The sequence below is a fragment of the Leptidea sinapis genome, chromosome 24 (genome assembly GCF_905404315.1).
Source record: "Leptidea sinapis chromosome 24, ilLepSina1.1, whole genome shotgun sequence".
Lineage (NCBI taxonomy): Eukaryota > Metazoa > Arthropoda > Insecta > Lepidoptera > Pieridae > Leptidea > Leptidea sinapis.
The window spans coordinates 3,828,788-3,855,153 of NC_066288.1; the positions used below are offsets into that span (position 1 = coordinate 3,828,788).

Here is a 26,366-nt window from a genome sequence, read left to right on the forward strand (position 1 = left end):
AAACATGGATATTATCACCACCATTTGGCGTATCCAAAAAGAGTGTGTGTGTACTTATGTATGCACCCAAGAAGTTATACTTCTTTGGCCTAACAAAACAAAAATCCTTAAAATTATTTATTCCTCGTAAATTCTAAGTTTGTAATATAATATATATAATAATGTAAGAAATAACAATATTGTAAAAATATTGCAACGATGGCTTTGACAATTAATTATTAAATAACGAATACGGCTGTACGGCCCTGAACCCTTTGACTATCCTAATAATGGACAAACTAACTAAAAAAAAAATAACGAATGTCGCAAACGTTAGAAAATTTTAGGAACCAACTACATCCTGTTACTTTTGTCTGACAGTGATGCGCGCGCATCTTAAAATTTCACAGTTATTTTTAAGAGGTAGTATAGTTTTTAAGGCACCCTAGTCTTACGCCCTCCATGGATTCTGAAATATTGAAGTACACTAGAAAATCCCTGTTTATATATTATATAGTAAACTTAATCGTGTAAAAGGGAATAGATATTAAGTTGTTATCAGCAGATTTAATAGATAGGTGTTTGTTTTGATTTGATATACGTTTCGAATGTACAAGATAATTCAATATGACTCGCGGTAACCGATTACAACCTATAATAAGATCTTAGATATAACCTTTATATCAAATATAATATACCTTTAAAGTATAATCATAAGCATGCTCTGTGTGTATATTAAATATTAAAAATAAAAACAAGTTATACTCACTGTACTTCTGTTCCCGGTTCCAAAAACTATGGAGATTATCTCAAAAATAGCTGGAACGATTTGAATGTGACTGTCACTGATGTAGTGCCATAACATTTAACGTTTAAATATACTTTTTAAACTGTGTGTCAATGATTTTTTTTTATTTGGATAACAAACAGTACCTACCATCTAATATATAAAATTCTCATGTCGCGGTGTTTGTTGTTAAACTCCTTCGAAACGGCTTGACCGATCATGAAATTTTGAGTGCATATTGGGTAGGTCTGAGAATCGGACAACATCTATTTTTCATCCCCCTAAATGTTAAGGGTGGTCCACGCCATTTTTTTTTTTAATTTGTTTTAATTTTCACCCATCTACGATCAACAGTTACTTTTGTATCGCGATTTTAATATCGGCAATACAACGTTTGGTGAGTCAGCTAGTATAACTATAATAAAATCAACTATAAATAAAAGAAAAGCATTTACATGGTTTCGCTTAAGTTTTGAAATATTACTACTGCATGCAAGTAATTTAATTAAAATTATGTAATTCTTCAATTACAATTTATAGAAAAAGAAAAATATGTGAACTATTTTCTTAGATCATAATAATTTATGACTGATTTTTTATAAGATAAAATTAAATAAATATTAGAAGACTGCGCATTCAACCTGGTTCATTACTGTTTTTCACAAATGTTTGGGGAGGTAACAAATATAAAAATAAATATAGTTATTAGATGATATTGGTGACGCTTCAACAGCGAAATTCAATAGTGAAATTAAGTCGCATATCTTATTGAATATTAATGGCCTTATAAATACACTTGATATAAATTTATAACTGAGAAAAAACCAGGAATATGCAGACTGTTGACTATATCGCTGACAATCTTAGAATTTGTGTCAATATTCTAAGATGGCAGCACTGTCAATACAATGATCATTTTTGGCCTATGGACTTGCATCCCGTGCCACTAAATAAAAAAAAAAAAAGATCATTTTGATGTTCTCCGTATGTCAAGCAGCCTTGCAAATAAACGCGGGAAACGTTATACGTCCGAATAAACCAAACGTAAGCAAAATGTCTATTTGTAAACATTTTGCTTAATCCTGGTTTGTTCTCAGGTGTAGCTTTATGTAAGTTTTATTTGTTAGCCCGTAAAAATCTATTAACAGGGGGCCTACCATCAACTTTTAATAAGCGACGCGATTCCGATGCAATTCAGTTTAGGTACCTAAGCTAAATCACTAAAATTCGTACCATGAAGTGCCTTTTTCTGAATGGCGTTTGGATCGCTTATGAAGAATGAACGAAATAAATTTGTCTTTTATCTGCGGTGTGAGAAAGATATGATGCTCTACAGTCGTTGCATAAGTTTGTCTCCCTTACTCGAAGCATATACGTTGCGTTTCGAAATCTAAAATGATATGATTTTAGCGGTTTTTTTGCGTAGAAAATACTAAAAATACATTTTAAAATTGCGCTTTATAGCGTCAAATTATAAACCATTGAGCCCTTTTTTGTACTTATTAACCTTTCTTGTGGTATATCGTGTAGCTTGTTGTACTCTGTATATATTTAACGAAAAAAATATCTTTGCGCGCCCCCCGCGAGCAGACATAATATTTCTGCTTGCCACTCAAAGGTAGTTTTTTTAACAGACAATGAGACATTTTTAGCTCTAATCACGTCGTGGTACGAAATAGCAAAGCAGTTCATTTTAGGTTGTCAATTGAATCGCAATAAGAGTTGATGGCAGGCCCGCTGATCAAAAAAATGTACCTTATCCAACAGCTCATCAAATTATTATCAAATAATTATATGATTTATCACTATATCATATCAATTAAGTTGTATCAAATTTTATCAATATTCATTGAGTAAAAGGAATTATAGATACCTCTATCCGTTACAATAACATGATATTGGAATGATTAATTAGATTATATCTGAAATTAAGTTATCTGCGTGGATTAAATAAACAGTAAACATAACATCCTTGAGAGTAATTTTAATAATTCTGTTTAAATCTGTAGTCTTAAGATTGCACTCAAATTTAGTTTTAACAGTAAATTATCTTAGCAATGCTTATAAACGAACTGACTACTTTGTGATCTCTAAAACTAAACTGGAGCTGATAACTTTTACGCCAATGTTCTGTAATACATAACATATCTATATTTCAGCAGCTCAAAATCAGTTCATTCTCTAATTCCTTACTTGAGATACCTGGTGTGTTCTGGTGAACAATATTTACTTTGATATTGAGTTTTTTATAATATGTTACGCTAAGCCCCGCACTAACATCCGCGAATATTAAAAATGATTAATAATAGATGTATATAGACATACTATATAGACATACCATATAGCCGTCCCATACAGCCCATAGCTTAGTTATTCTGCATACTGATCTAGAGGGTTCGAATCCGGTAGGTGCACACATTAGTATGATGAATATCGATGTTTATTTCTGAATCATGGTTGTTTAATAATTTAAAAAAATGCATGTTTAAAAATTTTATTATCATATTGTATATATCGTTGTCTTGCACCCATAGCACAGGCTATGCCTAATTTGGGGCAAGATAATTAGTGTAAAAGTATGCCAATATTATTTTTATTTTGCATATAAATGTCAGTCAATCAAAAAAGTCAAACTTATAATAAATGATCCTTAGTCTGACCATAGTGGGCAACTTATAATAGTAAATACAAGATTGGACAATGTCAGACCAAAAAAGGTAACGATTATACCAGTTACTGGTAGCCGTCTTGAGAGGCTTAGAAATAATTTGGTAAATACTAATGGTAGTGGTGAAGTAATAATGGTACTGGTGAAACTGCTAATTTTCACTAAAAAAATAAACTTAATAAAATACCGTTCAATTGGTTCCTCTACCAAAATATGTTATATCTTCACTACGGGCTCAAAGCTCTCTCGGAAAAAGCGATATAGGTCGAAGAAAATTCTCTTGAGAAGGCCTTTGCAAAAAAAAAGTAGATAAAATATATCTGTTTGTTTTAAGTCAGAAAAGCCTTAAGGTTTAAAACTAATAATTTAGATTGAATGTTGCAAAAAGTATCTGTTCTCGAGATTTCGAGGGTCTGCAAAACTCATGCAAGACGAAGGTAAATTGACTTTCAAAGTTAAAAGATTTATACTTTACAGTATGTTTATAAGGCTTAATATCTTTATTTTCTAAATCATCAACATCATCATCAGCCGGAAGACGTCCACTGCTGGACAAAGGCCTCCCCCAAAGATTTCCACGACGATCGGTCCTGCCCTCCCCTTATCTAACGTATTCCGGCGATCTTGACCAGATCGTCGGTCCATCTTGTGGGGGACCTACCAACGCTGCGTTTTCCGGCACGGCAGTACCGGGTAAAGTCCTCGAATGGTCGAAAACGCAGTGTTGGTAGGTCCCCCACAAGATGGACCGACGATCTGGTCAAGATCGTCGAACTGAACTGCCACTTCAGTTTCGCAATCGTTTGGACTATGTCGGTTACTATTTTCTAAAAATTCTAAACTAATTCCAGGACATGAAAATCTCGACATGAGTACCAAAGTACTAATTTTAGTGTTCTAATTTAAATTTTAGTGTACGGGATGAGTCATTGCTATTTCGAGTCACTCATTATCAATCTTTTGTTACGTCAGTCCGTGTAAGCGATTTTCTACGCTAATATAGAATCTTATCTCATATCTATGAATGATTCAGTAGTCATTAACAGATGTATAACCTCAATGGAACCCCAATTGTAGAAGTTTTAGTTTGTTTATTGGTGAATTGAATCTGTAGTTTTATAAATTTTCAATAGACTACAAAAAGGAGATTTTCTATTTGACTGGATTTTTTGTATGTGAAAAATTCTTGAGGCACTTGAAGTACTTTTAGTATCTAGGAAGATATGTAGCAAGTAGAGTTTGTTTAATAAAACACTGATAGCACAAATGATTGAATGATTTGAGCTCCTGTTGTATAATATCTCTAACTTGGATTAAGGATTGGTCTCCGCTCCAACTAGGTACCGTACTACCTAAGAACAATAGCTTTTTTATTACGGCAACTGTATATTGTAGTGTGTGTTGGCTATTTGTAAAGATGCTTGTGTGCGTGGCATCTTGACACTCAAAGGCATCTTTCAAATTTTGTAACTCATATACGTTTCGTGTTATTTTACATTGAAAGTAATAAAATACAAAATGCTTAGGTACTGATGATATTCGCATGTGAACCCAGTGTCTTTCTTATTACTTGTAATATTATTTTTACAAAGTTTTATAACGAAACCCGGAATTTCAGTCTCAATTGTAACAGAACGTCAGACATTGTTCGAGACAGGCTCGAGTCCGCCACTTGGGCGTAGTATTAGTTGGCGCACTTTGCGACTACGCCTGCGGTATCTAGTTGGAACGCAGCGGAGACCAATCCTTAATCTAAGATCTTAAACCAGCACATTAGGTGACATTTATGACTTACGTACGTGAATTCTGTATTGTTCCAGAAGGAAATGCCGCCACATAATCAACAAACAGCATCGTGGGCGTTATTTGAGTCAGATATGGCCAAAGAAGCGGCCCCTGTGCTGCCCTCGGCGGAGAAACGGAAATGGCAAATAGTTTGGAGAAATGTCATCCTATTTGCATTACTACACATAGGAGGTGTATATGGAGGCTATCTCTTCCTCACGAAGGCGATGTGGGCCACTAGAATATTCGGTACGTTATTTAAAACCAATTAAAATATTTTTTTTTTTGGAAGAGAAGGCCAAACGAGTACATATTATAAATACCTGAGTTCCAAAGATCAATAGTTCAGAAAAGGGTTCTCAAACGAAATTCAAAAAAGTGTCTGTTACATACAGACAGACAGACAATATGACGATTCCATAAGGAAACCGTTTTTTGCCATTTGGCTACAGAACCATACAAACGAAAATATCCTAGACTAATGAAGATATATAAAATTTATATTCAATCAAAACTTCAATCTTATAACTATATTTACAATAATATGATTACATTAAATTAAAACTATCATTACGGGGAAGCGTACCTAGAATACTGACAGCATTTCCGCGCTGGATAGCTAGGCTGATCCGTTCACCAAAATGCTGCCAGCGCTCAGGTTTCTAGTAACCTTATCATTAATAGAGCACGGCAATACTTCAAGCCGGCCCACATTCTAGCGCTGTACAAAGCGCAGGTCCCGCCACACATGGAGTATTGCTGTCATCTCTGGTCTGGCGCACCCCAGTATCAGCTCGATCCATTTGACCGCGTGCAACGCAGAGCAGCTCGAATTGTTGGGGACCAAGTACTCTGTGAACGGCTGGATCACTTGGCGTTGCGTAGAGACGTCGCTTCATTGTGTGTCTTCTACCGCATTTATCACGGGAGTGTTCCGAAGAGCTGTTTTACCTGATTCCTGCCGCCGAATTCCACCTTCGCACGACACGCCACAAGTTAGGATATCATCCTCACCATCTGGATGTGTGGTGGTCCTCCACAGTGCGGTTTACAAGGAGCTTTCTTCCACGTACTACAAAGCTGTGGAATGAACTTCCTTGTGCGGTGTTTCCGGGACGATACGACATGGGTACCTTCAAAAAAAGCGCGTACACCTTCCTTAAAGGCCGGCAACGCTCCTGTGATTCCTCTGGTGTTGCAAGAGAGTATGGGCGGCGGTGATCACTTAACAACAGGTGACCCGTACGCTCGTTTGTCCTCCTATTCCATAAAAAAAAAAAAGTTTATTGAGGCGCAAATATAGTACTTTGTACGTTCTCCACGCCTCTGGGCCCACGGGCCAAGTGTCTCGACACCAAATGGCACAAAGATGTATGACTCACTAAGACCGACATATTTGCGACGGTGGAAGATATTGGAAGAAACAACTAAACTGCATTCAATTATCGACTTGTTTCTCTTATATTTATATATATATATACCATATTTTTATTAAAAAAAAGCCCGCTGAGTTTCTTGCGCACGTTCTTCTCAGGTCTCAGGCAGTCTATTTTGAATGGGTGGTAGTTTTTGACGTGCAATAAGTGATTTTGAATCCTATTTTGAATAAAAATATTTAAATTTGAATTTGAATTTAGGTAATGGTGGGCTATCGTTTATAGAAGAATTTCTCATACTTATCTCCACTTATCTCAAACTTACTGAATTACATCTCACATGTTAAACTTTGAAACTGAGGTATCGATTCATATCGCCTGGTGTTTTGTCATTCAAATTACTCAAATAAATATATTAAATATTCAAATATTTTATTCTTCTTAGGATTTTAAATCTATATTGCTTCTTTTTTTTTTAAATTTAAAATTACATTACAATAAAATTGCCTGAGAGCGGACGCTCCACTGAAAAAAATGGCGCATTTATACTATGCTTACTATTGTTAATGTAATAGTTCCATGAAATTTTCATTTACTTGCATTCAACAACATTAATATTAAGCATTTAATGTTAAAAATACAATCGTCTGGGTTATGTCTGCTTTAAGGGCTATATTTCACTCGGACACCACGGTGACGCAACCAGTCGCTGCTACCAACAAAATGTGCACAGCTCTATAGAGAGTTACTCATCTGAGGGCCTACCATCAACGTTTAGTTAGCGAATCAATTCCGATGCAGTTCAGTTAAGGTACCTAAACTGAATCCCTAAGATTCCTACTATGAAGTGCCTATAACTGAATGGCGTTTGAATCGCTTATCAATGAATGAACAAAAGAAATTTGTCTGTGGTCCGCGGTGTGAGAAAGAGATGACGCTGTACAGTCGTTGCATAAGTCTGTCTCTCTTAATTTTCGTAATTCATTGTGTATTAATAATTCATATGCGTTGCGTTTCGAAACCTTTAGTGTTATGATTGTAGCGGTTTATAGCTTCAAATTATAAACCATTAAGCCCTTTTTATCACTTATTAAATAATAGTAATTTATATAAAGTTCTTTGAATTACAAAATATTAAAGGTTTGCTTAGTTGTTTTTATTTATTTATTGAAAAGACCAACAGCATTAATGTTACAAATGAGTCTTAAAAATTTGTGTACATAACATAACAGGCAATTACAGGTCTCTCTATATTAAAAAAATCAACTAATGAATTTTAACTTTAATTTACTAATAATAATGTGTACATATAGTTTAAAATCATTATCAGCCAATGTATAAATATTTTCGTAAAAATAAACTGGTTAAAACGAGTTATGAACGAAACTCATGTTTTATTTGACAGCAGCACAGAGTACATTTTAAATTCGTTATTGCGAACAGGCTATAGCCAGGGGCCTTTATGATTTGTGGTTAGTATTTTAATTTTCGGTATTTAATTTCAGTATTTTGTTTTACCTAAAAGCAATAAAGTATTGTCATCTCATCTTTCATCAATTCCATTTTCTTTTTCTGTATGTCTTATATATGTTTTCAATAATTTTTAAGAGTTATTAACAAAACTTTTCACTTTCCGCTAAGAAAGTAGCAAATTTTTTTAAGCCGCTCACTTTGACACATATGCTATCCAGTTTAGGTTGAAATCCTCATGCTAAGAATGAATGAACGAACTAAAACAGTTTGCGATTCAATTTACGACTTGATTTGACGTCAACATAAATTCCTAAAAAACCTCTAATGACCTCTAGCGACCAGCTCGGACTCGTCATGACTCTGGTGTCTGTATGGTTCTAGTTTGGCAGCTTACGGACACCACAGTGGCGCTACCGTGGTGTCCCGGTGAAAAATTGCCCTAAGTAACAATTTAAGTGTATATACGTAAATATTTAATAGTGTTTTGTTATTTTTGTAGAAAAGACCTTGCATTGTTAACATGATGCATAAATAAATAATCAAATAACCTTAGAGTGCCCCATTTCACGTTGTCTTACACTAACATGGTTCGAGGTCAATACCAAAATTGTCAATAATGACGTGATAGACACTGACCTCTACTATATACCACTCGACTGGCGGCTGTCAAAGTACTTTTATGACTGTTTGATACTCGCCATTTTGGCGCTGTTGGCCATATAGCGAGAGTCTGCGTTACTAAAACTAGTGATGACAACCTCAGCAAATATCGATAAATGGTGGGAAACTATTAATAGTGATTTTTATTATTATAACATTAGAAATAAGGGATTGCTTGTAACTAATTCTAGTAGGCTTCGTAAGATACATAATAGCTTTAAGGGTAAATGTATACACTTTTAAAACAAAGTTCCAGCCACTGTTCAGGCATTATCTATAAATAAATTTAAATGTTTTATAAAAAAAATGGCTTTGTCGTAAATCCATCACTCCACCGCTGAATATCTAAGTAATCGGACAGCCTGGGACAAGATTATGATTGTTTTATAGCGATAGAAATGACTGTACAATGTGATATATTTTTATTGAAATGAGCGCGAAAAAAATGCTGGCAGAGTTCCTTGCGCCGCTTCTTATCTCTCACAGCGCCATTTGTTTCCGAAGCGGTGGTAGTATCTAGTATATTAGAAATGACATCTTTTTTTTTTTCATGGAATAGGAGGACAAACGAGCGTACGGGTCACCTGTTGTTAAGTGATCACCGCCGCCCATACTCTCTTGCAACACCAGAGGAATCACAGGAGCGTTGCCGGCCTTTAAGGATGATGTACGCGCTTTTTTTGAAGGTACCCATACCGTATCGTCCCGGAAACAGCGCACAAGGAAGTTCATTCCACAGCTTTGTAGTACGTGGAAGAAAGCTCCTTGTAAACCGCACTGTGGAGTACCGCCACACATCCAGATGGTGAGGATGATATCCTAACTTATGGCGTGTCGTGCGAAGGTGGAATTCGGCGGCAGGAATTAGGTAAAACAGCTCTTCGGAACACTCCCCGTGATAAATGCGGTAGAAGACACACAATGAAGCGACGTCTCTACGCAACGCCAAGTGATCCAGCCGTTCACAGAGTACTGGGTCCCCGACAATTCGAGCTGCTCTGCGTTGCACGCGGTCAAATGGATCGACTGGGGTGCGCCAGACCAGAGATGACAGCAATACTCCATGTGTGGCCGGACCTGCGCTTTGTACAGCGCTAGAATGTGGGCCGGCTTGAAGTATTGCCTTGCTCTATTAATGACGCCCAGTTTCTTTGAAGCCAACTAGGCTTTGCCCTCCAGATGGCCACGGAATTTGCAATCGCTCGAGATTTCGAGACCCAGTATTCCGATACTAGGCGAGGCTTTTAGGGAAGTGTTGTCGAAGAGCGGTGATGCGACAAATGGGGTTTTTTTAGTGGTAAACGCGCAAACTTGAGTCTTCTGGGGGTTGAATTGGACAAGTTTCAGTTTACCCCATTTCGCGACCTTCTCAAGAGAGGACTCGATAGAAGACACAAGTTTCTCCCGGCACTGGTCGACGATTTCCCGAGAGAGACGTGCACGGCCCGTGTATACGGCATCACCAGTGCTGTCATCTGCATAGCAATGAATGTTGGAGGTGTCCAACATATCATTAATATGCAGAAGAAACAGCGTAGGAGATAGCACACAGCCTTGGGGCACTCCAGCATTCACGGGCTTCGGGTTCGAGCAATGTCCGTCGACAACGACCCGTATGCTGCGCCCAGTGAGGAAGCTGGAGGTCCACTTGCACAAGCTCTCGGGGAGTTGTCGTCAAGAGTCGAGTTGGAGGCGAAAAGAGCGCACAGGAGATCGGCTTTCTCTTTTGCCGTATGGGCCAGGGTGTCATTCCTCATGTGCAACGGCGGCATGGACGGCTGGCTGAAGTTACCAAGAGCAGCTTTCGACAACGACCAGAACTTGCGTGTTCCGGTCGGGTAACTGGAAAGCTGCTCGCCGATTTTGACGACGTGCTTAGACTTTGCACGGGCGATTTGCCGCTTAATCTGGAAGCACGGTTGTATTTCCTCTTAAGAACTATCCAGTTTGGATCCTTTGTGCCCAGCGCCGCAACCCAAGTTCGATACGCCTGTTTTTTGCAGTCAGATGCTGCTTTAACTGACGCATCGAACCAGGGCTGTGATCTGCCACCGATCGGTACTACAGAGCTTGGTATAAAAATATCCATGCCCTGTAGTATCACATCGGCTACTGCAACGGCATCCGAAGGGAAACAAACCCTGCTCCAAGGGTAGGATGCAAAAAAGGAACGCATCCTATCCCAATCTGCTGACTTGTAGTGCCAAACGCGGCGGGTCGCTGGTGGTCTGCGACGTGGGCGTCGTATAGGCACTACACTCCTGACCAGGCAATGGTCGGACGTTCCGAGAGGGGCGTCGACAATGACCTGGTAACCATCGGGATGTGTAGTCAGCAGAAGATCTAATAAGGACGGCATGTGGCTATCCAAATCCGGGAGCCGCGTTGGCGACTCAACCAATTGGGACAGATCGTACGTCAATGCAAAATTATGCACAGATCGCCCTGCGTAGTCTGTGGTACGTGATCCAAGGCCATTCGGCATTGTGCCCGTTGAAATCACCCAAGACTACGATTGCAGCGGAGGGGATCTGTGCAAGCACGTCGTCAATTGCCGCTTGAACATATTGAAGCTATTGCAAAAGTCCACGTTGAGTGTGGAGCGGGGTGACGTGGTGTTACTGCCTCGTTTGTCCTTGGTCATGCGCGGTACTGTGCCCTCCCCAGAATACGAAGGGCAGCCCGAGCTAGAGTGCTCGGGGAGGGATTCTCCGACTCTGGTAGAGCCGGTACCCTCCTGGGGTACTATCTCTTTAGTGACCGCTTTCATAATCTTTGTTGGGGAAGGAGGGGGGGGGGGGAAATGGCCTCCGGTCCTCGACACTAACCTATGCGAAACATAGCGGCACTAGGCCGCTACTTCACGCCGGTATTCTGTGCGAGTGCGGTAATTAACCCGGACGAGTCTGGCCCGATTGTGCTGACGTCAAAAGACGGCTGCGTGAGTCTCCCATTTCGTCAAAATTAATTCTCTTTTCGCTCGCAAGTGGCGCTTCAAATAGGCACAAAAAATTTGCTGTCAAACATATGGAACAGCCTGACCAGTGGTATTTATACAGGTGGTGATAGACGAACGAAATTATACGGTGACGTTACGAAATCATACACTTATAATATACTAATGTTTAGACTAACAAATCGTGCTAGGGAGAAGATCATCTCTAACGGATATACAGTAAGATAGAAAAGCAGAGTGAATCTATTGTTACTGTAACCGATTTTGATAGATATTTTGAATATTGAACCACAGAGGCCATCGAGCATATTTCTTAAGTCTTCCATGGTCTCAGCTACGATTAAGCTCCCCATTCACGGGCACGCCATCGCTCCAAACGGCTCGTGAACTCTCAAAAATCCGCTCGTGAATGTCAATCTAGATGGAGTGTTAAGATAAAATGGAATTCCAAACGATCGAAACTCCATCGCTCCACGCCAATTGGCACGGCTCGTCCGATCGGAGTAGCATGCTCGTGAGTGTGAAAACCAGGCGCCATCGCGCCGAGCCGGTTGTCCCACTCGTGAAAGCGAAAACCCGCGTGCCATTTGTCTCATACCGCTTCGAGTTGTGGGATAATATGCACGGTTGCACACTGCATCGTCCCAGAGTATTATTTTTTGCTGAGTAATCGGAAATTCGTAATTGAGTTTATTTCGAAATTTTGGGAATTACATTGTTTGTGGCAAAATTTTCTCTGTGTGTTTTTTTGCTTTATATACAAACAAAACAGTTGCAGTTGTATAAAACTGATCATCAGAATCAAAACTCATTATTCCAAAGGGCAATTATTGATACGAAAGCACCGACCCCTAGTGTGTATGCGAATTGGCATGGCGCGTTGGCGCACCCGTCAGTACGCTAAATTTTTTTTAAAACGCTCCAAATGGCGTCGCACCAAACGGAGCGGCGCTAAATGGCGTGCCCGTGAATGGGGCTTAAGATGTCGGTTGCGGACGAAGATGGGTGATGACGAATTGCCCGTTGATATTAATGCCCAGCTCGTTCCAGTCCAGAATCTTAAAGAAATCTTCCAACATAAAATATATTTTTATATCTGTTAAAAATAGCACATAAATCAGCATAATATTCGAAAGATAATAATCAAAGTATATATATTATGCTTTACTTGTTCATAAAATAAAAATATAATGTAACAAAAAAAGCGGCCAAGTGTGAGTCGGACCCGCCCATGAATATGGGTTCCGTAGCAGCAAGGAACATAATCTAAAAGTTATATAGAAAGGAAAATTATATTATTTAAATGGAAAAGGCAAATAATCTTTGCTCAAAATCATACAGTGCAAATGAGCTCTTATCATTTATAGTTATTTTTAGTTTTATCATTCTTTTATTTTAGAAGTTACAGGGGGACACACATTTTACCACTTTGGAAGTGTCTCTCGCGCAAACTATTCAGTTTAGAAAAAAATGTAATACAAAACCTCAATATCATTTTTATAGATCTATCTATAGATACACGTTGATGAAAAAAAATTTTTTAGGGTTCAGTTCTAAGTATGGGGAACCCCTAAATATTTATTGTTTTTTTTATATTTTTGTATGAAAATGTTAATGCGATTCACCGACTACATCTGCTTACCAAGTTGCATCAGTATAGTTCTTACAGTTTTGGAAAAAAGTGGCTGTGACATACGGACAGACATGACGAATCAATAAGGGTTCCATTTTTTGCCATTTGGCTACGGAACCCTAAAAACCATTGTCGATCCAGGACTTGAAGGCAGTAGTTGAAGTTAATGATTCATTAAACTTGACCCCTACACCGTTGACGTCTGTATTGTAAGATGCGATAGATGATGAGGCGAGCAGGACGTTCAGCTGATGGTAATTGATAGGCCTTGCTCATTACAATGCAGCTCAGGATTCTTCAAGAGCCCAAAAATTATGAGCGGCACTCCAATTGCGCTCGTCACCTTGAGACCCTAGATGTTAAGACTCATTTGCCCAGTAATTTCACTAGCTACGGCGCCCTTCAGATCGAAACACAGTAATGTTTATACATTACTGGTTCACGGCAGAAATAGGCGCTATTGTAGTACCCATAATTTAGCCGGCATCCGGTGCAAAGGAGCCTCCCACTTTTTTTAATAAGAGCTTACTTTATTGTCGCTATTAATGGTAAAAAATGTAATAAAAGTTTCACTTAAAAAACATATTTTTTATTCAATCCTAAAGCCGTAATGTATTAAAGTATTATAGTTTATTACATTAAATTTGATTTATCGTTGCCATTTTATTCATTAGTTTGACGTCAGTTGGTTATGTCTACATCTGAGTTTAATTATAATAATGAAGAATAGATAAAAAAATGGATTGCGTGGTTTTATGAAACTGCAAGATCACTCCTCTATTTAAGTCGGGAGATAAAGCTGACCCCACCAATTTTAGACCCATATCAGTACTACCAACCTTTAGCAAGATTTTCGAAAAAATTATGTTAACGCAATTAATTAACCATTTTTACAATAATAACCTCATGCATAATAAACAATATGGTTTTACTCAAGGTCTTTCAACCACAGATGCTAGTATCGAGTTAATAAGAAATATTTTGGATGCTTGGGAGGATTCATGTGACGCGTTAGGAGTGTTTTGTGATTTATCCAAGGCATTCGACTGCGTCCATCATGAAACCTTTCTTCAAAAATTTCACCACTATGGGGTTAAGGATGTTTCACTAGATTTAATAAAATCATGCTTGTGTAATAGGATTCAAAGAGTAGACGTTAATGGAAAAAGATCAACTGGCTCTATCATATCGATGGGTGTACCGCAGGGCTCAATCTTGGGTCCTTTTTTGTTCCTGGTTTACGTCAATGATTTACCATACCTTATTCAAAATAAACATGATATTATTCTGCTTGCTGACGATACATCTTTGTTATTTAAAATAAAACACCAGCAAAAAACTTTCTGTCAGGTTGGCGACGACATTGTTGAAGTAGTAAATTGGTTTAATGTTAATAACTTACTTTTTAACGAAAGGAAAACAAAATGTATAAGGTTTACACTTCCAAATATAAAGCACCAACCAACACCTATAAAAATTAATAATGACAAACTTGATGTAGTAGAAACGACAACATTCCTAGGCATTACATTAGACTTTAAGCTACAATGGGGTGCTCACATAAAATACTTATGTAATCGACTTAGCTCTGCAGTATTTGCGATAAAAAAATTAGGCAGCTGACAGATGTTGAAACGGCTAGACTTGTATATTTCAGCTACTTTCATAGTGTCATGTCTTACGGAATTATATTGTGGGGTAGGGCTGCAGATATTGAAAACATATTTGTGCAGCAGAAAAGAGCAATTCGAGCAGTTTATAAAATGCGTTCAAGGGATTCATTGAGAGAAAAGTTTAGTGAAATAAATATTATGACAGTACACTGCCAGTACATTTACGAGAACCTCCAATACGCCCATAAAAATATTAGCCAATTTAAAAAGAAAAGTGATGTACACAGTGTCAATACTCGAAACAAACATAAACTCGCAATTCCATCTACTAGGCTCCGTAAAATTGCTACATCTTTTAAAGTGGATTGTGTTGTATTTTATAACAAACTCCAAAATTAAATTAAAATGTTACCTATTAAAAAATTTAAATGTATCGTAAAAAATAAATTAACATCTAAGGCGTATTATAGTGTAAAAGATTATTTGAATGATAAAGATAGTTGGAATTAATGTTCTAAATTTTGTTAATGAATATTGTTATACTCATTTGAATGCTATTGTAACTTTTGTACTTCATCCTGACTTGCACTAAATAACTTATAAAGTTTTACAGTGAATAAAGATTTTTTGACTTTGACTTTAACAAACTACAGTAAAAATGAAATTTTTTTCACATTATAGATATTTAAATAAATTTTTTCGGAATAATATTTACATAAAACACTGACAAAATCAAAGAAAATAGCGTGGAATGCACTGCGGTGAATGGCACAAATGAGTAATAGTCTATACACTACACGGTCAGCTGCTGCGAACTATAAGTACCGCCCGACCGTCACGCGACGTGCAACACACAGACGAAAAAGTTTGAGACGACGTAATATAAGTTTCACTTTAAAACATATTACAAAATTAATTTTATTATTTGATAAACTGAAACCCGACTGTTTATTGCCTAAATTTTCCTCTTGACGGGAAGGGTGTCTACAGTGTGTGTCATCTACAGATAGTATCATGTTATATCTCCCCTTTTTTGTAATAAGCCTTTTAAATTTGTTACTTATTTCATTTTTCTTTACATTTCTTTCTTTAATAGACATTGCGAAAAAAGTCACCAAAGTACTCGTACCACTAACTTTTACAGTTTGAGCCATGTTAATCATTCAAACTAGATCAAAATTGTATAAAAAATTATTTACCGTTTACCAATACTATGTAACATGACATAGTTTTGTTATTTTTGTAAAGAGAATTGTATCATTTTTGTAATAAATTAAAAATGTTTCTAATGATGAATTAAAACAATCTTGTGCAAGAGAAGTAACCTAGCTCCGCTCTGATTGCTTAAGGCGACACTAAATGCCAGCGACCTTGAGCGATATGAGTTCACGGCTTCCGGCCCGCCATCTATGTAACAAAGCCAATATTTTCAAAATTCTTGCGTGGAAAACAGTTTATATGCTTACGATCTTCGTCATTCATTACTAATGTGAATAAATATACATACACAAAAAAGTACAAGCTATAAGAATAACTTTTCTGAGAGTTGTACTAAAATAATGCGTCATGCCAAGCCAAAAAACTTGTTTAACTGCAAGGAAAAGTGGTAGTTCAAAAAGGCTCTGGAGTGTTAACTACAACCAACAGCAAGCATTAGCAACCTACAAATAAGACTTAAGGATATGTGTAACAGGATTAAAAAGTGTTCATAGCTCGAAATGCTATATTTTCACCAAAAAACTTGTCTAAAAACACCTTGTTTGCCGCTGTATGCTCAATAAGCGGTATAATTTAATCTTCATTTTTATTTTACAGCTGTGGCACTGTACCTCGCTTCAGGCTTAGGAATAACTGCAGGTGCTCATAGGCTCTGGGCCCACAAATCCTACAAAGCCAAGCTCCCACTCCGCATAATGCTCACCGTTTTCAACACTATTGCTTTCCAAGTGAGTGTATTGAATTGCATCAATTTTTTTTTTGTGAATATTCGTTAAAATGCTAAGCTTATTCAGCTTGATTCTAGACAGTCTCTCAAAGAAAAATATATAGAAATAAATATTATTACTGTTCATATTCAGTACATATTTTATGAAAATTCACAGAAATCATCACCTTTTTGCTCTTAATTGTCATTTTCATTATTATAACACTAGAAATGCCTGAAACTAATTCTAGTAGGCTTCATACTCGTAAGATACATAATAGCTGTTCAGGCATTATTAATAAATAAATTTAAATATTTTAAAAATTGCTCTGTCGTAAATCCTATTACTCTACAGCTGATTAGTGATCCGAGAGCCTGGGACTAGATTATGTTTATTTTATAGCAATAGCAATCACAGTAGAATGTTTTATTTTTTATTTAAAAGACCGCAAAAAAAAGAATGCTGGGAGAGTTACTTGCGCCCCTTCTTCTCTCAGAGCGCCATTTGTTTCCGAAGTGGTAGTAGTGTCTAGTATATTAGAAATAACATCAAAAAGAATTCCAACTGAATCAATTTTGAGAAAAAAAATGCCTTTTATGCCTTTTATTCACTTGAGGAGAAACATTGGAAATAAATAGATTAAATCCATACAAACGTGGTTTGATCACGTAGTAATTCATTCACATTCACAATACAAAGGGAAATATATGGCATACATATTATATAAGAATACGTACAGATAATAGGTACAGAGGGAAAGCTTCTTAAGAGCGGGCAAAATTGTTACCTATTTTGGTAGGGTTGTCACAAAAGTTAATTTTCTTTTATTAACGCGAGTGTTACACATTTAAATAAAACACTTTTAAAGGATTAAAACGCGTCTAATTGTAAAGGTTCTTACATTTTTATTTGTGTAAAAGTTACATTTTTATTTTACTTAACCCGACGTTTCAAGACCTTTCCAGATCTCGTTTTCAGGGGGACTGCAGATGAAGTGAGTCAAAGATAGTATTTGCCAATAATGACAACTGTGACAAATACTATCTTTGACTCACTTCATCTCACTTCACAGATAAAAATGTAACTTTTACGCAAACATCTAATGTAAAAACCGTTACAATTACACGCGTTTTAATCCTTTAAAAGTGTTTTATATAAACAAAAAGTTAAGATAAGTTTAATTAAAATTAAGTGGTCGTCCTCGTTGACGCATAAATAAAAAGATGACTGCACCAATACGCTGCACTGGGCCACCCACACCGCATTAAAAGTGTTTGTTTCTACGAGAGAATTTTATTTATTAGACCTCCTTCTTCCCAGAGTTGACTGCAATTATGAAACATACAATGGCAAATTATTGGATGTTTCCAACAAGGATCCAACAGTCACCCGTTGCTCGATAAGTATTCGTAACCACTATACCAAAGGGCTCATAGATTTAAAGTGTATATTAGGAAGTGAAGTGTATGAAACATAATATGTAATATATTGTTATCAGATAATGGAGCTTAACCTTCGACCACCGACTATAATTTTTAATTATAAACAAGTCAGTAAGTAAATAATTCCATCCAAAGATAAAATGCACGGCTTGTTATGTAAAATTTTCATGCAGCATTACGACCTCTGACATAAATTATCTTTGAACTTGTACAGACAATAATTGCTTATCTGTGCATGCGGAACGTGAGCGAATACTTTCTCTGTGATCAGTCACAATACGAATGATCGCGTACTTTTGTCAAACGATAAATGAATAATAAGATTATTTTGGCATTTGAATGACATTGACAGGGGGGCGTTAGTGTAGTTTATGGGCTGCCAGCTAATGAAGTCTTCTTAATTGTAGGCAATTTATTAACGTTGAATAATCAAGTAAGTTTTGTAATAAAAAGGCATAAAAGGCATTTATTTTCTCAAAATTGATTCCTTTAGAATTCTTTTTGATGTTATTTCTAATATACTAGACACTACTACCGCTTCGGAAACAAATGGCGCTCTGAGAGAAGAAGGGGCGCAAGAAACTCTCCCAGCATTCTTTTTTTGCGCTCTTTTCAATAAAAATATACAATAATGTACAGTCATTTCTATCGCTATAAAATAATCACAATCTAGTCCCAGGCTGTCCGATCATTTAGATATTCAGCAGTGGAGTAATAGGATTTACGACAGAGCCATTTTTTTATAAAACATTTAAATTTATTTATAGACAATGCCTGAACAATGGCTGAGACTTTATTATAGAAGTGTATACATTTACCCTAAAAGCTATTATGTATGTATAAATAATATACCCGTAAGATGCAGACCAAATATATATCCTGCAAATTCTTCTCTATTTAATGGATAAAATATAGCAGTGTGGGTCTAAAACGAAAACAAGCCGTTTACTTTTAGATTTGTTCCAATTAAACTATACAAATAATTTAAGTTTTCTTTATTGCTAATTCCGCCAATATTTGTTTTTAAAACAATTCGTCGTGTCGAATTGTTTTAAAAACAAATATTGGCGGAATTAACACTAAAGAAAACTTAAATCATTTGTATAATTATGGATTTCCGCAAAGTAACGCCTAATTCAATAAATTTTCCAATTAAACTATATCAATGTTTGTATATTAAAAACTGCACTTTTATCATATTTACTGGAATCATCATGGAGGCCGCTACTTTCTTCATCTGAACATAAGTCTTCATTATTTTCTTTTCTTTGGGCCAGCTTTCATGAGCCAGATCTTTAATATTCTAAGAGCCAGCTATCACTTAGATTAAGGATTGGTTTCCGCTGCTCTACATCAGCTAGATACTACACTACCTTAGAACAATAGCTTCTTTATTGTAGCATCTTGACACTCAATGGTATCTTTCAAAATTCGATACATAAGCTTCGTGTTATTTTGCATTGAAATTAATAAATTTCAGATCCCAATGTCTTTATTATTTCTTGTAGTATTCTTTTACAATGTTTTACTACGCAACCTTTCAATTATTAGCAAAGTTTAACTGAACATGTGGTACATCAACGTCACACATTGTTCGAGACTGCCTCGTCCATTTGGGCGTAGTAAAGGCTGCCGCACTTTGCGACTACGCCTGCGATATCTAGTGGAAGCGGAGCGGAGATCAATCCTTAATTTAAGACTTTAATATTCTAAAAGCCTCTATCAAATATAATACATATTGTTATCATAGCAACGATTATTACTGGTAAATATAACATCGACACTAAAGTTCATTAAATCGTGTTGTTGTATTTTTGGGTAATCGAAAAACAAATGCACACGAGATAGATAATATTATCTGTTTTAAAATAAGCGGCAATATTATTCTGATATGCCTTGAATTACTGTTATCGTCGCACCTTGTTGTCAATCACTATTTTGATTACAAAGTTATAGTTATAGATGTTATGAGAAAAATATGCATTTAATTTATAACAATTATTGTGTCCTACGCTTCACCTCTGCGGCTGGATTATTCAGCTTAATATTTGAACACAAATAAAATTTGAAAAACAAAATTTTATGAACTATGCGGGATTCGTACCCACGACCTCCAGCGTTCCGTGCCGGTGCTCTAACCAACTGAGCTAACCGTTCGAGTACCGCCTCGTTATAAAATTCTGTTTGCTTTGTTAAACTATCAGGTTGTGGCTTTATCTACAGGATCTACTTTACAGTTGATAACCTGCTCAAACCCAATATTTGCATATTAGGAAATTTACTTGAGATGTCGCTCTTGTAAATCTAAACAATATGTTATATTTTTTTTAAAGTGATAACCCTCATTTCTAGGATTAATACACAAATAAAATTTGAAAAACAATATTTTATGAACGATGTTAGAATATATGTTAGAATATTTTATGATAGATCTATTATGTGATGTAAAATAAAATCGAAAGTGGACACACTCATTCGGTAGTAATTATAAAATTTTCTGTCGTATTGACGTAACACTGCGTGGTGATTGAAAAAAGCTCCTTTTATCGTCGGTCGACCAAGAGATTTGCACCCAGAATTCTTTACTTCTTCTGCGCCTTCGTACGTATAATAGCATTGCCAGAAGTTGTCGTCGACTGAAAGGATTTATGATCAACGACGTGAATGCTCTGGTGTGGTTTCGCCTAAAATGCCGCATGCCAAAAAGTGGCCCCTGAATTGCTTGGAATTGGATAAGAGATCGGACTAGTGCGTAAGCAATATCCGAATTCAGTCCGAGATTTCTTGACCTGTTTTTTTCTCGGGTAAGGATCGGACGTAGTGCAAAAGCGCTCTCAAAAAATTTCAAATCCTTTTAAATTCATACCATAAATCATTTCGCGCCACCCTTATAAGTGTAAATAAGAATCGCGTCATTTATAGAACTAATGTAATCCAATATTATAAAAGCTTTAAATATTAAAATTTCGAATTACTTAATTCATTTTATCTTGAAGGAACAGGATAAATTATTAAAAGTTTTACGTTTTTTGTAATTTTAAAGTGATCATATTGTTATGATTCTAGCTCTTATGGTAACCTAGGCAAAGTAACAAATAATATTTCATACATTACTTGGACGGCTCCGGTATTATATTACTCAGGTTATATATTAAATACAAGAGCTCACCGTCGGTAACACACATCAAACCAGTGGGAGGCTCCTTTGCACATGATGCCGGCTGGATTATGGGTACCACAACGGCGCCTATTTCTGTCGTGATTTAATGTGTAAGCAATACTGTGTTTCGGTCTGAAGGACGCCGTACCTAGTGAAATTGCTGGGAAAATGAGACAACATCTCACTTAACACACAACAGACTTAATGTCTCAAGGTGACGAGCTCAATTGTAGTACTGCTCAGAATATTTGCGTTTTTCAATAATCCTGAGTGGGACTGCATTGCAATGGACAGGGCGTATCAATTACTATCAGCTGATCGTTTTGCTCGTCTCGTCCCTTAGTTTCATAAAAACACATACATCACAACTTTATATTATAACAAGTTTATTGATGTGTAAACAAAACGGACATTTAGCGCCTACAAAATGTTGATAGCAAGAGTGTTTTCTCGCATCAAATGTCTATTACTGTGGTTCATCAAATTGTGAGCCAATAAAGAGCCCTCTAATACAAAAAATAATAAAATTCTAATCTTTTTGCAGGATTCCGTACTAGATTGGGCTCGCGACCATCGAATGCATCACAAATACTCGGAAACTGACGCAGATCCACACAACGCCACTCGAGGCTTCTTCTTCTCCCATATTGGCTGGTTGCTGGTCAGAAAACACCCCGAGATCAAAGCTAAGGGACCTACAATCGAATTGGATGACCTACGAGCTGATCCTGTATTAAGATTCCAAAAGAAGTAAGTCTTCAATAAAACGCAGTTTGCTCAAAATAAATTCACGGTAGTATGAAAAAAAATAGGAAGAGTGCGACAAGCGAGAATGCATTGGTCACTTGAAGGTATTTAATCAGCACGTTTGAGTCTTGGTAATGGTGGTTGGTTTTATAAAACCAGGGGGCCTACTCCTAAAATCGATATTCGATATATCGTGGCATTAGTCGTGTCGAATTCTACTCTTAGTTACATCGTATTCAATGTCGAAACGATGATTTAAAGAACGAAACATTTTTCGATATTATCGGTCCTAACCCTACTCTTAGTTGAAAATGTCAGAGACGAATATTCGAATTTGGCAAATACTCACACGTCACTTTTACGATAATCTCAACGACACCTACTAGGCTGTCGTTGCTATTATCGTTTAAAGTTGTATAGATATATTTGCCATACAATATACATACTTAATAAATATTATTAAAATAATTATCTGTGATTTACTATTCAATAGGATTTTTTTACTTCCAAGTAATTTAAGTCATTTTGTTGATCGCTTATGCGTAGAAAGTAAAGCAAATGGCCGCCTGAGAAATAGGAAGTCGACGAGAAGGGTTGAGTTATGAACTTTTTTTTATATTTTATTATCCGCAAGTTTTGTATTATTTATTCAATTTTAAATGGTCATATTATATTCATTACGTATTTTTTTAATATTTACATTATGTGTAAATGATACTAAATTGGTGGTGCAGAGTCTGTCATGATCCTTAGCGTCTAAGCTATGTTTTGACTTTTGACACTTAACAGCGACATAGCCCAGATAATATTTAGGTTTGCGCATAATTCATTCGCTCTAACATCGTAAAAAAATCATAATATTAGTCTATGGTTACGATGTTGTTACGATAAAGGATATGGAATACGAACATTTGTTAGAGTAGGGTAAGTGCGATATATCCGGAGTTTTGTCGTATCGTTCCGAATATATCGTTGTCGATTGTGCGAGTAGACCTCCAGAGCAGTCACAAGAGCGTCACCGATATTATAAAGCTAATAAATACAGGCGCGGCCTAGTTTAATGCTAGTGACAACTAAAATAATGTTAATCATTTTAATTAATTATTAGAAGCACTACTTATGTAAAACTATAATTTCTTTAGTTTTTCGTTTATTTCTTGTGATAACATTCATATAAAATCTTCACAGCTATAATATTTTACGTTTTATTTTTGTATTTTTCAGCTGTTTGTATTAAATTTACAAATTTTTATTGTTAAAGTTGTGATTAATTAATTATGGTTAGTGTAAGATTAATAGTGTATCTAATATTTAATTCAATTGTATCGCTGAAAGATTTACAAATGAATAAAAAAAAATCAATAACAAAATTGAAAACCTTCAACATAATAGGGTATTCTCTGATTTATTTTAATATATTAAAAAATGATCGTAAAGATATGATAACCAACTGGTACTTTTAATTTCTCAAAATAATTACACTTTATGCCAGGAAAAGTTGTTTTAAACTTAAACGATAAATAGTCGCGCCAAAAACGGAGCCACCATAATCGTGACGTCATAATAACATAAACAAAGAAACGTTGAATGTACAGTGCAATCCAATTGATTTAAATAAAAATAAAAATGTTCTTTCATAGACTGTATCAATGGTGTGTTGCTAAAAATATATTGTTTCTGCTATAGTGACGTCACAAAATGGCGGTCGGCGTTTTCGGTCACGTGACATACACATATAAAGCTTTGATTTTATTTTGGAAAATATAAATACATCTCATGTTTTTGTAACAAATTAGTATTGAATTCGTATTTCTTGTGATAAAAACACAATAAATAACAAACTTTCACAATTTCATTTTGACAAATGAAACTAGCCTATTAATAGCTTATTCTACTCAGCTCTGAAGGCAGTCTATTTTGAATGGATGAATTGACGTTCAATAAGTGATTTTGAATCCTACTTTGAATAAAAATATTTGAATTTGAATATGATAAGTGGCGGGCGAGATTGAACCGGGGGCAACGCGTTGAGAATGGACGCACGAGGCTCACTTGGTGGTTAGGTGAACATTCGCACTGATCGCATCATTTTTTTTTTAAAAGTACATCCACTAATAAGTAATTACCGCCGCTCACACTCTCAATCAACACCAGAGGAATTACAACGTCTGTTGTCCTGTTCAAGTATATTCTAAAAGTTATTAAAGAATCATTAATAGAAAAATTTAAAGAAATTTTGACTTTTGCTTCTGAATATATTCTTGATAATGTTCTATATTATGGTCATAAGCATATTGAGTAATTTGCTAGAAAATGTGACAATCATAATGTTAACACGAGGAACAAACATAAACTTGTTATGCCTACCGCTCGGCTAAGTCGGGTTAGTAAGTCTTTTGTGGGGCGATGTATATGCTTTTACAACAAGATCCCAGAAAATGTTCAAAACTACAGTATTACGATATTCAAAAGAATTGTAAAAAAAGAGTATAGTTTGTAGCGCCCATTCTGCTCAGGTCTGAGGCATTCTCTTTGGAATGGGCGGTAGTTTTAGACTTTCAAAAAGCTATGTCACATCCTATTTTGAATAAAAATATTTGAATTTGAATATTACTATTGAGCCCTCCTATACAGTTTTTAGTAAACTTCAAGAACAATTAGTAAAAATATATAAGATTTTGTATAGATTTTTAAGAAGGTAGTTCTCATGCAACTTTCAATAGCTTTAATAGGATGACAAAGTATTCTCCATATACTTTATTATAATCTTATTGATATTCTGTTGTATTTAATCCATATCCTCTGTGGTATTAGTAATTAATCCGATTGCAATCCGAATATTAGTCTACCAGAATACGTTGCTCGGGAATATTTGTGAATGTGTTGATGCCAATAAAAGGCATAAGAGGCATTTATTTTCTCAAAATTGATTCCTTTAGAATTCTTTTTGATGTCATTTCTTATACTACTAGAGACTACTACCACTTCGGAAACAAATGGCGCTCTGAGAGAGAAGAAGCGGCGCAAGAAACTCTCCCAGCATTCTTTTTTTTTGCGCTCTTTTCAATATATACATACATACTAATTCTCTTGTCTATATTAACAACCATTCCATCGCGTACAAGATGTTTATTTTCGCATACTTTGAAAAAGCAATATATTAGAAATTCCTCTCGTTGTTTGACAAGGGAATTTAATTTACAGTCGCGTAATTTACAATATATTGTTTCAGGCACTACTTGATTCTTATGCCACTGGCGTGTTTCATTCTGCCCACCTACATTCCGACATTATGGGGAGAGTCCATCTGGAATGCGTACTTCGTTTGTGCAGTATTCCGATATGTCTACGTACTGAACGTTACGTGGCTGGTCAACTCTGCAGCCCATAAGTGGGGGAGCAAACCGTACGACAAAAACATCAACCCAGTCGAAACAAAATCAGTGTCGCTGGTCGTTTTAGGTGAGGGCTTCCACAACTACCATCACGTTTTCCCTTGGGACTATAAAACTGCCGAGTTGGGAAACTATTCTCTGAACCTTACTAAATTATTTATTGATACGATGGCAAAGATTGGTTGGGCTTATGATCTCAAGACTGTATCCTCTGAGGTCATAGAGAAACGAGTTAAGAGAACAGGTGATGGCTCGCACGAAGAATGGGGATACGAAGAAATAATTGATACGAATGATAAAACCCAATAATTCCATGTAATATTTATATATTGCACGATACCAAATACAGGAAAAGTATTCTTATACAAGTTCCACGATGTGATATTATAGATTATTTAAATTATTGTTGTCTGGTTTTGGATTTGTAATACATTGATAACTTATTTATTTGTGTAAATACTAAGGCCAAAGGTGATGATACCTATATAGATAAAAGATTGTACGGACAAGACTTTTAATATGAGACTCTAGTAATAAAATAATAGATATAGATTATTTCTTTTATTTAACAACCTAAAAGGATTCAACATATATAATTTACCAGTGGGAGGCTGCTTTACACAGGATGACGGCTAGATTATGGGTACCACAACGGCGCCTATTTCTGCCATGGAGCAGAAATGTGTCAGCATTACTGGCTTTCGGTCTGAAGGGCGCCGTAGTTAGTGAAATTACTGGGAAAATGAGACTTAACATCTTGTCTCAAT

At 36.1% G+C, this 26,366-nt stretch overlaps 1 protein-coding gene across 4 annotated transcripts in view; it reads left to right on the forward strand.

Annotated features, from left to right (window-relative positions):
- Positions 1-26,151, forward strand: part of LOC126971643 (acyl-CoA Delta-9 desaturase-like) — a 46,306-nt gene extending 20,155 nt beyond the window's left edge. For all 4 annotated transcript variants that reach the window (XM_050818007.1, XM_050818008.1, XM_050818010.1 and 1 more), the window contains 4 exons: positions 5,255-5,468; positions 16,746-16,876; positions 22,002-22,207; positions 25,437-26,151. In XM_050818007.1, the coding sequence (XP_050673964.1) occupies positions 5,255-5,468; positions 16,746-16,876; positions 22,002-22,207; positions 25,437-25,908 (1,023 nt within the window). In that variant the 3' untranslated portion in view covers positions 25,909-26,151. The remainder of the gene's footprint in view (positions 1-5,254; positions 5,469-16,745; positions 16,877-22,001; positions 22,208-25,436) is intronic.
- The last annotated feature ends 215 nt before the right edge of the window (positions 26,152-26,366 follow it).